The following is a 15,867-nucleotide window of genomic DNA, read 5'->3' as shown; positions in this document are numbered from 1 at the left end:
AAATATACTGTTTTTAGAGGAATAAAGGGATCATTCAACCAGAAATTATATAAAAAAAATAAATCAAGTCATCAACTCTCCCTACTTTACTGTTAAACACAAAAGAAGATAGTTTGAGGAATGCTTGTTGCTGACTTCCATAGATGGAAAAAAAGCTGTTTAGGGGAGCACGGAGCACAAAGTAACGCAGGGTTAAATGTAACACAGAGTTTTAAGGTATTTGCTCAGGGTTATCCGTGGCATGAGGTTTTCACTACAGTGTCGGCAGACGTCTTTTTGCCATTTATTGAAAAAATTCGGCAAAATTTAAAGTAGAAACACAAGGGAAACCATTTTTGCAGCATAAAAGTATTTTTTATTATACTCTATATTCATATATATATATTTTTTTAAATCTGTGAAAGTATGAACGTAAAATCTTATATTGGTGATCACAGTCTTCTAGGCCAGTGTTTCCCAACCCTGTTCCTGGAGGCACACCAACAGTACATATTTTGGATGTCTCCCTTTTCTGACCCATTAACTTCAGGTGTTGGAGTCTCTTCTGATGTTATGATGAGTTGATTCAGGAGTGTTTGATTAGAGAGAGGTTGAAAATGTGTACTGTTGGTGTGCCTTCAGGAACAGGGTTGGGAAACACTGCTCTAGGCTAAAAGATGGAACCATTTTGAAAGATGTAAAAAACACACAGTGACTGCTAGCCAGTTTTGAGGAAAACGCGACACAGCGGGGTTAGCTGTAACAGGGTGGAAAAAAAACTAAATAAATGTAGAATTTGGAGTGTAACGTTAAAAACTTTTAGAATGAAATGTTTTTTAACAGAATTGTTCTTTAACAGACAAAAAATATATGTAATACTACTAATATATGCATTGAATAATATTGGATACTAATCCAAATATGTTTATCTAATAAATAGATAAATAAAATAAACATACTGTGCTAGAATAAAAATATACTGAGGAAATATAGCTACTATTTAAGTAAACTGAATTTAAATAACTGTGTGAAATCTGCCTCTATAATGTGTTCCAACTAACCCCCTGTCTGTTACACCTTGCCCCGCAGGTGGGGTAAATAGTAACATTTTTACTCCTGGCACTTTTGCCAATACTGCCCAGAAACCATAGGTCTGGCGGTCCTACTTTTAGTAGCTCATTTGTAGGAGAGACTTGTGTGTTGCTGGTAAAAAAATATGGCTCTTACTTTGTTCATTATTTGGCCAAAATAAAAAAAAAGTGTTACTTTGTGCACCGCTCTCCCCTATTTAACATCTTTTTTGTGTGTTTAACAGAGAAAAACACTCAAAAACACTCAAGAAATATTTTTTTTGCTCGTTCAAACTACTTAATTAAATGTTAAAACACTTCTTGAGATTTAATTGGGACAACTTAATTTTATTATGTTCAATCCACATAAATTTGTTAACTTAATCGATTTGAGTTGGGTTAAAATTATGTGCAACCCTGCATTTTTTACAGTGTAGGTTTTAACAAGTAAAGAGTGAGTAAATGATGGCAGGATTTTCATTTTTTGTGTGAACCGTCCCTTTAAGTGTGAAATAGTTACCCACTTTATCCTTCAGTACTAATGAAAATAGCAGGAAAATCACCTAAAAATTGAGCGTAATGCACATAAATAGACGTCAAACCTGTTTGGTATTTATAGTAATACTTTATTGGAATGATTCTTGTGGTGCAAAATATCACAATTAACTTGAACCATGTCCTCAGGAGTAAGCACTGGTATCCACTGAGTTCGCCTCCAGCTCGGGAGGTATTTGTAGCCTAGAGAGTTGCGTGTAAGAAATTCTCACCCAAAAAGGAGCCAGATGCACTGCACCCATTCAGAGAGAAGACTTTGCCTATTTAAAAATGCAGAAATGGAAGAATAAAGGGGGAAGAAATGGCGAAAGCGGAGAGAGCCATGCGGAGAGTGTCGCCCCCGCAAGGCCTCGCCCTGTCAATCGCGCACAAAGTGTGTGCAATTTCGTCATGTGTTGTTATAAATGTGGAACCCAATGAGAACCGTAACAATTATAGTATTAACAATACTAAACGAACCAAACGGAAACATTCATCCCCTCCTCTGCACGAAGGCTTGACGCAGGAAAAGGCTGTCAGTCAGACTCGTCGCAGCCTATAATCAACGACACAACTGATGAGTCAAAATATTGACACTTGTAGGATTTCATGGCACATTTCATAAGTTGAAAGTTCGTCAGTGAATATTTTACAGAGCGCGGTGGAGCTACTGCTGAAATTAAAAACAAAGAGGTGCTCTTATTATGAAATCATGGCTTCGTTTCTATGCCATTTTTCACTTTGTCGTCCCTTCAGTGCATTTTTTTAAAATAAAGAAACACATGACAGTATACAGGACCCAAAATATTTCGGTTATTACACAGGAATACATTTTTTTTGTCATCATTTTTTTCTTATATTTTTCAGCATGGTTGTTTATGGTGACCTAGTGGAGAACTTGCACCTTAACTGCGGTGACTGCTCAAGATTAGCGCTATCTCTGAACAGACGAGAGCTAATCCGTCTTTGTGCGGCAACAACAATCCCAGTCCACAGGCCAACAATTACACCCTATCAAATCCATCATGATTAATATCACATGAACAGAGATTTAAAAACCCCAAAAAATAATGATATAAAATAATGAGAGAAAATTACAAACATGATTAAAATAGAGGAGATGATAAAGGCCTCACTGTTTATCCCTGGAGGTCTTCTCTGCACTCTTCCGCTGGTTTCTCTGCTGTTTAACAGGAGGAAGGATCGGTTTTAAGATTCATGCACTTTTTCTCGCTCTCTCTCTCTTTCTCTCTGATTTCTATCGTTTCTTCGTCTAGAACTCGGCAAATTCTTTCGCGCACTTCTCCGTGAACGACACGCGGATCTCTTCTTCCTCATAGTCATCAAAGTTGCTGGTGTCCCCGGGACCTCTGCATTTAGGCACGAACGGGGCCTCCACCTGCGAACAGAGACATTTCGTTTGACAATAAAATGATTCGTATGATATAGCTAATAATATCCTACAAGTGGAGTTAGCATGTTCTCCCCGTGTTGGCGTGGGCTTCCTCCGGGCGCTCCGGTTTCCCTCACAAGTTCAAAGACATGCGGTACTGGTGAATTGAATAAGCTAAATTGTCTCTAGTGTATGTGTGTGAATGAACGTGTATGGGTGTTTCCCAGTGATGGGTTGCAGCTGGAAGGCATCCGCTGAGTAAAACATATGCTGGATAAGTTGGCGGTTCATTCCGCTGTGGCGACCGCTGATTAATAAAGGGACTAAGTCCAAAAGGTTATTTAAAGGGCACCTATTATGCAAAAATCCCTTTTATAACGGGTTTAAACACAGTCGTGCGCAGTAGTGTGTGAATATAAACAGCTTCTAATGGGTAAAATGTATTAATTTTATTTTTTTTATAATCAGACTTGATTAAAACAGTCTGCAGAAACACTTTGATTGACATTCTCTCTTTGTATGATGTCATCAGAGGGGGAAAACCCCGCCCATTAGTGACCATTTCGCCCTCATTAGCATAGGATGTTAGCCTTGTTTTGTAATCTGCCGCTATGTTGACACGCAGGCATTTGTAGCTCCGCCCTCTTTTGAAAAGAGCACAATCTCATTTGAATTTAAAGCGACAGTCACCAAAACGCCACAATTAGAATCAAAGCATCAAATAATTTGTTTCAGAGGTATTTTGAGCTGAAACTTCTCACACACACACACACTCTAGGCACATCAGATACTTATTTTACATCTTGTAAAAAGGGGCATAATAGGTTATGAGTTCATAATTGTGCAGTTGCAAAATAAACATTGCAAATTTAGATTTCATTCGAACTTTAATATAATAATAGTAAGCTGATAATGTATCATATTAATGCTTTGAAACTTGTTTACCAAACAAGTCACTCTAATTTAAAGCCTTAAATAAAAGTTAATATATTTATTTTACTTTATGTAAGTTTTTAGATCCTATACTCTCCAAATCATTCCACATACACCAATTTTATACCAAATTCTGTGCAGAAATAGTGCAAAAAAAGTCTTCTGTCTTGCCCTAGATATTAGTAATTCAGGATGAAATCTGAGCTAAACTGTTACACTCACTGAATGCATTCGTTTAGAGTCAGTAGCTATGTTTCCATCCAAAAATGCTAATTAAATATATGCGCAAAACAGGAATATTGAATGAAAGACGTGCAGATAAAGCAGCGTTTCCATCCAATGAGTCAAAGGGAACAAAATCGTCACTTCCTGCAAGGGCGTAGAATTGGCATTAACAGAGGGGACGTGTCCCCACCAAGATCCATCAATTACTGAAATGTCCCTACCAATAATTGAATCGACTTCTAATAAAGTAAATCAACTTACACATGCAAGTCAAGTTCGCTACTAGTTCACCCTAATACTATTTACCCAGGCTGTACAATTAATCAAAATTCAGTTTTGATTTTGGCCTCCATGGTTATGAATAACAATAATCAGTATAAAACAGTTCAATTGCATCACAGACCTCTCTAAATTTCTCTACAGTCATACCACCTCAAAGCTCGACTGCAGTATAATCATGTAAATTGACTTTTGCAGCATGAGACGGGCTTGTTATTTGTTTATTAAGTGTTTATTTTATAGTATTAAGTACTTTAATCATGTTTTTAAAAGCGCAAAACAGAAATTGAGCTGTTCAATTCTTGCGCTCTAGGTATGTATGTCCCCACTAATGTCAAAAGCGAATCTACACCCTTGACTTCCTGATTAGCTGGCGCCAAATATTAAAAGTAAAAATGGAATTTGCTGTGGTAGGAGAAGCTGCGTCAATCTTTTCTTTATTTAATAAATTACTTTGCCGACACGCAATGTACGAGTGGTGGCGTTTGAAGGTGTGAGACGCAGAGCACAGGCGTTCTTGATTCTGGAAGTAATTAATAATATAATAACACTGGTACTGAAATGGTTACGGCGTTTTAGAATGATCAAAACAACAGTTCAGATGTTTTACAGTGTGCTCAGACTGCTGGTTTATCCATTCACACACATTTATCATCACATGATCTCTTATAACAAAATCACATGACCTTTTTTAATGCACATACTGGAATTTGTTCGGTAAAAGTGTTTCCATCGTAGTTTATGTGCATCTATTCTTATCGAATAATAAATTTATCCTGCTCAGTTATGCGCATGTGTTTTTTATGCGCATTTTCAAAACTGATGTGCATCTTGGCGTTTTTATCAACCATTTTTTATGTGCAGATCCAAAATGCACATAAAAACAGGTGGATGGAAACACAGCTAGTGATGAAGGACTGGTTCTCACCCTCCGCTGGTAAATGGCGATCCAGTCAGTGGTGGAGAACCACTTGTGTCCTTTAATATCGTTGACTCCGTTCTTGAGGTTTCCGTAGCGTTTGGTGAGATCCACCTGCAGCAGGTTCCTCAACAGGTCCTTCAGGTCCGAGCTGAAGTGCGACGGGAATCGTACCTGAAAAAAAAGATTTGCTTTCAATTTTGCTTAAAGTTATTTATATGTATATTTATATTATTTTATATGTATATATAGCAGTGTTTGTTTTAAATAATGGATCTGTGCACTTCATTATTTTGTAAAGCTTAAGTCGCCCTCATAGACTTTAAATCAAAAACTGCCTGCCCCCTCGAAATGACTTTCTTCACTTCCAGGTCACATGGAATTCCTTTAGGGCGGGGCTATCAGTCATTTAGGTTGGAGCTATCAGTCATATAGGGCGGGGCTATCAGTCATTTAGGTTGGAGCTATCAGTCATTTAGGGCGGGGCTATCAGTAATTTAGGGCAGAAATATCAGTCAGTTAGGGGGCGGAGCTATCAGTCATATAGGGCGGGGCTATCAGTAATTTAGGTTGGAGCTATCAGTCATTTAGGGCGGGGCTATCAGTAATTTAGGGCAGAAATATCAGTCAGTTAGGGGGCGGAGCTATCAGTCATATACGGCAGGGCTATCAGTCATTTAGGGCGGAGCTATCAGTCATATAGGGCGGGGCTATCAGTTATTTAGGTTGGAGCCATCAGTCAAGGGCGGAGATATCAGTCATATACGGCAGGGCTATCAGTCATTTAGGGCGGAGCTATCAGTCATATAGGGCGGGGCTATCAGTTATTTAGGTTGGAGCTATCAGTCAAGGGCGGAGCTATCAGTCATATACGGCAGGGCTATCAGTCATTTAGGGCGGGGCTATCAGTCATTTAGGATGGGAAATATCAGTAATTTAGGGCAGATATTTATGTTATTTAGGGCGGTGCTATCAGAAATTTAGGGTGGAGCTATCAGTCATTTAGGGTGGGGTTATCAGTCATTTAGGGTGGGATTATCAGTAATTTAGGGCAGATATAGATGTTATTTAGGGCGGGGCTATCAGTCATTTAGGGCGGGGCTATCAGTCATTTAGGGTGAGGATATCAGTAATTTAGGGCAGATACAGATGTTATTTAGGGCAGGGCAATCAGTCATTTAGGGTGAGGATATCAGTAATTTAGGGCAGATATACAGTAGAGGTTATTTAGGGCGGGGCCATCAGTTATTTAGGGCGGGGCTATCAGTCATTTAGGGTGAGGATATCAGTAATTTAGGGCAGAAACAGATGTTATTTAGGGCAGGGCTATCAGTCATTTAGGGTGAGGATAGCAGTAATTTAGGGCAGATATAGATGTTATTTAGGGCAGGGCTATCAGAAATTTAGGGCGGAGCTATCAGTCATTTAGGGTGGGGTTATCAGTCATTTAGGGTGGGATTATCAGTATTTAGGACAGATATAGATGTTATTTAGGGCAGGGCCATCAGTCATTTAGGGTGGGGATATCAGTAATTTAGGGCAGATATACAGTAGATGTTATTTAGGGCGGGGCCATCAGTTATTAAGGGCGGGGCTATCAGTCATTTAGGGCAGAGATAGCAGTCATTTAGGGTGGAGATTTTCAGTCATTTAGGGTGGTGATATCAGTAATTTAGGGCGGAGATATCAGTCTTTTAGGGCAGGGCTATCAATCATTAAGGGCGGAGCTTTCAGTCTGAGCTATACAAATATGTGCTGTTTAAATAAGCAAGGACCTTTTCGCATTGTTTCTTCTTTATTTGTCTGAGAAAAGTCTTTTTTTTTACTTTAGCTGGAATGAAAGCAGTTTTAAATTTTTTACATAACGTTTTGTAAGGTTAATATTATATAAATTAGTTATTAAAACAGTTATGTTTATTTCTGTTGGTAAATATTTGAAAAATAATGCAAATTTAACAGGGGGGCGAATATTTTTGTCTCCAACTGTATATTATGCAGGAACACATTTAACCAATAGGTAAGGTAAACAGCTGCTTGGGGCCGCCAGAAAATTTGGAGGCCCCCATTAATTACCAAGAAGTATAAATTATACCCATAAATGACATATAGTTTTCTATTGTGTTTTGTATGGTGAGGGTTTAACAAATAAAATGTCGATGTAATCATTACACCCATGCAAATTTATCCCCCAACCACCAATCATGGAGCAGTCCAGCAATTAAATCAGGTGAAGATTCATACTGCGTTCCAATTCACATATTATCCATCCTAAAAAGTATTCAAAAACAAAATTAGTATGTCCCAAATCGTAACATGTTGACAAAAATATGCCAAATACTACTTCCGGAAGAAATGTAAAATGTAGAACTGTTGGTACTCTAACCGCTGATGTTGCCCTCGTTACATTGTGCATTGGACATGAATACGATTAGAACTGGAGGAATGTGTAAACAAACTACAAACATGGCGAATACGTGAGAATCTCCATCAAGTAGAGGGTTGTTGCTAGATCGGATATAGATGCAGCCGGAAGTTAACGAGAATTATTTATATTATTTATTAAATTTCCCATTTATTGTATTTTATTAACGTCTACCCCCACCCCAACCCTAAACCCAACCGTCACAGTACTGTAAAAACAGTTGTTGTACCGAGTATTATTTATGTTCTCTATTAAATTACCCAATAAATAGTATATTTAACGCCTACCCCCACCCCAACCCTAAACCCAACCGTCACAGTACTGTAAACATATTAATTATTGTTTACAGTGTCATAAAAAATGCTATTATAATTGATGTGCATATCGCACTTCCACCCGGCCGCGTATCCGATCTTGACTTTACCCAAGTATAGAGGCTTCAGTAGAGCTGTTTGAATTAATTGTAATGTATGTAATGTAATGTAGGCGCATTTATTGTGTATGGCCATACATCCAAAGCGCTTCACAGTCATGAAGGGGGTCTCTCCACACCACCACCAGTGTGCAGCATCCACTTGGATGATACAACGGCAGCCACAGGACAACGGCGCCATTGCTTCACCCCACACCAGCTATTGGGAAGTTGAGAGACCGTGAATAGAGCCAATTCAGAGGATGGGGAAGATTGGGGGGCCATGATCGTAAGGGCCGATTGAGGGACTTTGGCCAGGACACCAGGGTTACACCCCTACTCTTTACGAAAAGTGCCATGGGATTTTTAATGACCACAGACAGTTAGGACCTCTGTTTAACATCTCATCCGAAAGCCGGTGCTCACTGACAGTGTAGTGTCCCCTTCACATTTACTAGGGCATTAGAACCCACACAGACCACAGGTTGAGCGCCCCCTACTGGCCTCTCTAACACCACTTCCAACAGCAACCAAGCTTTCCCATGTGGTGTCCTATCCAGGTACTGACCAGGCTCAGCCCTGCTTAGCTTCAGTGAGTAGCAGGTCTTGGGCTGCAGGGTGATATGGCGGTGTGTAATTGATATCTAGCCAACTAAAAAATATTGAAATACATTTTCTGTGTTATAATTCATCTGCAATGACAATGTGATCGTATATAAAGATTTCTGAATTACCCAAAGACCTGAGGAGATTTCTCTGCAAGAAAGACTCGTGAATGGCAGATGCTTAAACCTCCAATATGGTAGGTAATTAAATATGAAAGAAATGTGGATGATGTGTCGAGATGATAGACAGGGGACGTAACTAAACAACATAACGGTCCATTAATGAGGAAGTAGTATGTCCCAAAGCTTGCACACTCAAAATAGGTACTTTTTCTTCATAATATATACTAAGGGAATATACTAAGGGTATTCATAAAATACTGAGGGATATAAGTAAAAAGACAGCAAAATAAACAAATTAATAAGTAAATAAAATACAAAGAGTGCATGTTAGGACTGTTGGACCGCATAGCTGGAGTTGCTGATATCACGTAAATAAAACGTTTGCTTTGGATGCGATCAATCTTGATGAATCATTTGACAGCACTAGCTCTGAGTCTCAGGATCATTGGGTTTATTTTAAACCGCGCAGGGCTAGACAAACTTACCTTTCCTGAGACAATCTTTTCGTAGATCTGAATGGGTTGATCTGCGAAAAACGGAGGATAACCAGCCGCCATCTCGTACATCAGTACCCCCAGAGCCCACCAGTCCACAGCCTTATTATAACCCTATAGAGAAAACACGTCACCATGAGGGAGATTAGAGACAATATTAAACTCGTGATTATACTCTGGAGATACAGCTGCGTATATTTATAATGTTATGGTTTTAAATAGTAGCAGACTGATGAGTAATCTCACAGAAATACACAACAGGTGCTAAATAAAATCATATTCAGTATTGCACGTTTTATGTTGTTTTTCTGCTAAATTTGTTAAAACAGCAACACTGCAAAATGTTCTACTGGTGTATTCTGTTTAATTAAATGTAATTTATAATTGAAATCATTATGATCTAAATCATTGCTCCAGTATTCAACTCTAAATATAATTCAGTATCTAATTTGAGAGTAAAAAAATTATACATGCATAAAATCCAACAGTTCATATTGTCGGATGGATGTATGGACGAATAGGTAGATAGGTAGATAGGTAGATAGATAGATAGATAGATAGATAGATAGATAGATAGATAGATAGATAGATAGATAGATAGATAGATAGATAGATAGATAGATAGATAGATAGATAGATAGATAGATAGATAGATAGATAGATAGATAGATGGACAGATATATGTTGGATGGAGCGATAGATGGAAAGACGAACTGAAGGATTGACGGATGGACATATAGATGTAGGATGGAGCGATGGATAAAAGACGAACTGACGTATAGATAGACAGATGGATGGATGGATGGATAGATAGACAGACAGACAGACAGACAGACAGACGAATGGATAGACAGACAGATAGACTTGATACACGATGTTCAGCATAAATGAGTTCACCCTTCACAGATCTCTCTTTAAATTGAATGTTTTCTATGGGATGCTATATAATGAGACATTTGTGTGTGTGTGTCTGTATATATATATATATATATATATATATATATATATATATATATATATATATATATATATATATATATATATATATATATATATATATATATATATATATATATATATATATATATATATATATATATACACACACACATACAATATATATATACACACACACACACACGTTTCATCTTTGATAGTGAGTATGAAAGCCAAAACTGGAACTAATCTAACAAAGTATCTTAATATCATTTTGCAGAAATTAGTACACCCATTAATTATGTTAGGGGTGTAAATATTACATAAAATTAACCAAAAAGAACCAAAAACAAATAAATTATTTGTAATTTTATAATTTAAATATATTATCTTTCTACGCCTGAAGATGTTCGGTGACCAAAGGCAAATTTTAATGAATAAAACCGTTTTGTTTAAATGCCTGAAAATATATTGTGTATATTTAATGAGAAGTGGATAAAAAGTTATTATTTTCTAAGGGTGATGTACTCATTTAGGCACTGTGTGTGTGTATATATATATATATATATATATATATATATATATATATATATATATATATATATATATATATATATATATATATATATATATGGTATTATATGGTATTATATGCTAGTTATAAATAATAATAATAATAATAATATATAAATAACTAACTTAGACTTCAAACTTACCTATATACTGCTGCTCTCTGCTCATATGAAGTGCTCATTTGAGGATAAAAGTTTCTGATGAATTAATAAATGTAAATGTTCACTGCAAAACTGCTTTTCTTACTTAGTTTTAGTCTTGTTTCTAGTCCAAATATCTGATAATTCTTAAATCAAGAAGCATTTTCAAGACAAGCAAAGTATATTGTATTGTCTATATAATATAAATAATATGCCAAAATGAAGTGAGTTTTTCCTCAAAACAAGCAAAATAATGACCCAATGGGGTCAGCAAAATAATCTTGTTTTTCCTTTTGGTGTAATAGAAATTTTCTGACCCCATGTGCAGATTATTTTGCTCGTTTTAAGGAAAAACTCTTTTAATTTTGGCACATTATTTCTTAAAATAAGACAATTTTGCTTGTCTAGTAAATGCTTGATTTAATCATTTTCAGATATTAGGTCTAGAAACAAGACTAAACATCTCAAGTAAGAATATAATTGTTCAGGTGCCAGTATTAGTTCACTGTAGTCTCAGTTGTGTCTCCTTGTGAAGTGACTGACGCGAGCGCATGTTAAACTCAGGTGTAAAACCACACTTCTCACCTTACTGAGGATGATCTCTGGAGCCAGATACTCCGGGGTCCCACACAATGTCCACGTGCGGCCCTTGACCCGCTTGGCGAAACCAAAGTCTGTGACCTGAAAGCGAGAGCCAGCAGATGAGACTTACGCCTGAAACACTGATCAGATTACTGTGATTCTCAGATCAGCCATCAGGGGGCAGAAACGGAGAGATTATGAGCCGTGTGTGATGGAAAACACATCCACATGTACAGTACAATACACACTTCTGACAGCATTTACACATGGATATGAGCCATATAAGTACTAAATACACACACATCCTTTTTTTAATTATTTATATTTTATCTAGGGGCCACACAGCAAGAAGGTCGCTGGTTTAAGTCCCGGCTGGGCCAGTTGCTCTCTGGAGTTTGCATGTTCTCCCCGTGTTTGTGTGGGTTTGCTCTGGGTGCTCCGGTTTCCCCCACAGTCCAAACACATGCGCTATAGGGGAACTGGATTAATAAATTGGCCGTAGTGTATGTATGTGAATGAGTGTGTATGGGTATTTCCCAGTGATGGGTTGCAGCTGGAAGGGCATCCACTGCGTAAAACATTTGCTGGAATAGTTGGCGGTTCATTCCGCTCTGGCGGAATAAGGGACTAAGCCAAAGGAAAATAAATGAATTAAATAATCTTATCTATTTTATCAACTGCTGTCTGTGTGTTCAGTATTTGCCATACTGCGTAAAACATTTGCTGGAATAGTTGGCGGTTCATTCCGCTGTGGCGGAATAAGGGACTAAGCCAAAGGAAAATAAATGAATTAAATAATCTTATCTATTTTATCAACTGCTGTCTGTGTGTTCAGTATTTGCCATATGTTGTATGTTTTTGCACTCTTTGTATGTGACCCGACTTGACAACATGAGTCAGTAGTTTCACCATTCTACTTTAAGATACAGGCCGATAATGTGGGGGAAAAAAACAATGAAAGAAAAATAAATACATTTTTCTTATTTAGCTAATTTTACAGATCAGACATTCAAAAACAATCTCACAAAGTTTCATAATCATTGAGTAAATGTATTTAAATGGCTATTAATGTTGACTTAAAGTTGAACTAAATTCACTCTGACTCATTATATTTCTCATAGATATTTCTCAAGATACTAGTATTCAGCTTAAAGTAACATTTATTGGGTCACGAAGCACCAAAACACATTTGTTGAGATGTAAACAGTCATATATGTGTCCCACGTTGCTAAAAAGGGCACATATATTTAGCTAACAAGCAGGGCTTGACACTTTTTGGATCACCAGCCACTGTGGCTAGCAGATTTCCAAGGTTACTAGCCACTCGCCATTTTCACTAGCCACACTTTATGTTTGGAAAATGTATTTTATATGAATAAATGTGACTTTGACATGCTAAAATGATTTGATTTAGATGTTGTGTTACATCCACATGGCTCCTCGTTCATTTCACCTTTTGCTGAGCAAATGGGTTGTGTCGCATTGCAATTAGTTTTTATTTCACATGACTTTTTAGGGCTGAAAATTAAGGATTTACCAAATTTATCTCTGACCACACAAAAAAGAAATATTTATTTTTTGGCACACATTTTAAATGTGTAAAAACAAGCTAAATATAGCTGCATACATGTACTTTTTATTCAATAAAAAATCTTTTTTTTTTAATTGTACATTTAAAAAGATCTATTGTCATGCATCTAAAATATACACAGTAATCTGTCTTGGCTAAAGGTCACAGAACAGCATTTACTTCACATAAATGGGCAGTTAATCTCATATTAAAGCAATGTTATTGTAAAGGATGATAATTAAACTATATTAACAAAAAAAACTAAGCAAAAGAAAGCAGGTAAAAACAATCCATGTGTGATAATGTATGGATGATCTTTTACACACGATTAATAACAATGTTAGGCGTGTTAATAATCTTTTAAAGAATAATTAAAACGAAAGCATTTACTGCTGCTGCTTACAAAAGGATATATATATATATATATATATATATATATATATATATATATATATATATTAGGGGTGTAATATATATATATATATATATATATATATATATATATATATATATATATATATATATATATATATATATATATATATATATATATATATATATATATATATATATTAGGGGTGTCAAAATTAATTGTTTCTTGGGTGCACCGTGATGCAGACACGGACAATTGGGTATCGGTTCAGTAATAATCATAACCTGTTATTATGTACTGACGTAATTTATCTCATATGCGCTATGTCGCGATAGCTTACTATGGCGAGGGAGGAGAGCGTGAGTATTTCCAACGCTCCACCTACTTAAAAACACAGAAACTGTGCACAGTTTCACTGTGTGTGTGTTTGCTGGACACCCGCAGACAGTCTTTCGCTGACACTTACAGCAGTATCCCTCATTTCATTGTGATTGAGAGAATGAGAGTAAACTCCATTTCTCTCTCTCACTGTAGCCCATTTGACCTGCTGGCGTCACTTTCCTCTACTCTCAGCTGTTACAGCAATACTTCTGAATACAGACACGAGCGCGTGCCTGCAGAGTTTTCTCCACTGTGTCTATCATGGATCAGCTGTGATCGCCGCTGCCGTTTATCAGTGTTTAAACCAGGCTTTACTCATCTGTGAAGAGCGCCAGTGCATAGAGCCAATCGCAGCCCTTTCAGTTGAGCGCGTGACCAATCAAAGGGGTGTGAGGAAGAACTTGCTAAACAGGATTCAGAAAGCGAGCGGGATATTTATATTTGTTTATTTGCTGTAAATGCTCGCGCTGTTTAAAGGTACAGTTTATATCTGACTGTTTGTATTGAAGGACAAAATTGTATTACAAATAGTAAATAAATATATTTAATCATTTTAATACAAGAATTGCTGCTGTGAAGAAAATATAAAACTGTGTATGGAAAGCATCGTCAATGCACTGTGATGCACCAAGATATCGAATTGAACCGAATCGATGGCATGATAATTGTAACCGAACCATGAGACCAGTGTAGGTTCACACCTCTAATATATATATATATATATATATATATATATATATATATATATATATATATATATATATATATATATATATATATATATATATATATATATATATATATACACATCAATCTTGAGCTCTTAAACGCAGCAGGACTGTGGGTACACGAGCATCACGTTTTGTCTAGTCTATTTCCTAGAGAACCGATCACACCAGTTGTGTTTCCTCTTCACACAGTTGTTTCAAGCAAGTAAACGTAAGCGCGTGCGCTTTTTAACACTCGCATGCATCACATCACCAGTGCGCTCGAGTGATCACCCTCTCACATAAGGTATTCATCCGCTTTCTTTTGAACAGTTATTTTTGTCAGTCTTGCTGCTTATTGTCGAACCCTGCTTTAAGAAAACCTCAATTTAAAAATTATTTCCAACCAGCCAAAGTGGCTAGTGGGAGCGGCTCTTACCCGCCAGAGCTGAAATCTACCCGCATTTGGCGGGAGTTAACGCCAAGCCCTGCTAACAGGTGATAATTGGTTGTTTTTGCGTTGTTTAGAGCAGTGGTGTAGTCCTTGCTACTGACTATCAACTTTTTTTTCCACAAGCTGTTTGGGTATTACGACTTCTGAGGATCACACCCTCGGTATACTTACTTGTTTTGGTGATTAGACTTCCCTAATTTATGTATATTAGCCTCTCCTTTAACTGCCTACCAAATGTTTTGTAACTCGCATCTTAATTTGTTGCAATCGGTGCATTTTTGTTTAATTTGCGCCACTCTCCGCCCCCTGACGACCGCAGCAGCTATGAGAACATTTGATGAGAGTTTTTCGGAGATCAGAACAAATCAGCTGAATGACATCTCGCTGAAACGTTCAAATCAAATGATTAAACAGCATGGGCGTCGCACATTAGGGTAACTAGGTAAGGCATTGTATAACAGTGGTTTGTTCTGGAGACAATCCAAAACTAATATTGCTGAAGGCGGCGAATAATATTGAGCTTAAAATGTAAAAAAAAATTTAAAATCTGCTTTTATTCTAGCCGAAATAAAACAAATAAGACTTTCTCTAGGAGAAAAAATATTAGAAGAAATACTGTGAGAAATTCCTGAATCTGTTCAACATAATTTGGGAAATATTTTAAAAAGAAAAGAAACGAAAATAATTTAGCCTTCAACCAAATGTGTGTGTGTGTGTGTGTGTGTGTGTGTGTGCGTGTGTGTGCGTGTGTGTGTGTACGTGT

At 36.9% G+C, this 15,867-nt stretch overlaps 1 protein-coding gene across 1 annotated transcript in view; it reads right to left on the bottom strand.

Moving 5' to 3' along the window:
* Positions 1 to 1,654: 1,654 nt before the first annotated feature.
* prkacab (protein kinase, cAMP-dependent, catalytic, alpha, genome duplicate b) overlaps positions 1,655 to 15,867 on the bottom strand; it is a 33,515-nt gene continuing 19,302 nt past the window's right edge. Inside the window, exons 7-10 of the mRNA XM_056455897.1 lie at positions 11,623 to 11,718; positions 9,380 to 9,502; positions 5,342 to 5,506; positions 1,655 to 2,982 (exon numbers count right to left, since the gene is read on the bottom strand). Of these exons, the coding sequence (XP_056311872.1) occupies positions 2,857 to 2,982; positions 5,342 to 5,506; positions 9,380 to 9,502; positions 11,623 to 11,718 (510 nt within the window). The 3' untranslated portion in view covers positions 1,655 to 2,856. The remainder of the gene's footprint in view (positions 2,983 to 5,341; positions 5,507 to 9,379; positions 9,503 to 11,622; positions 11,719 to 15,867) is intronic.

This window comes from Danio aesculapii, chromosome 1, assembly GCF_903798145.1.
Source record: "Danio aesculapii chromosome 1, fDanAes4.1, whole genome shotgun sequence".
Taxonomy (NCBI): Eukaryota; Metazoa; Chordata; class Actinopteri; order Cypriniformes; family Danionidae; genus Danio; species Danio aesculapii.
Note: the sequence above shows the minus strand (reverse complement) of the source record. Positions and strands in the feature narration are given on the sequence as shown.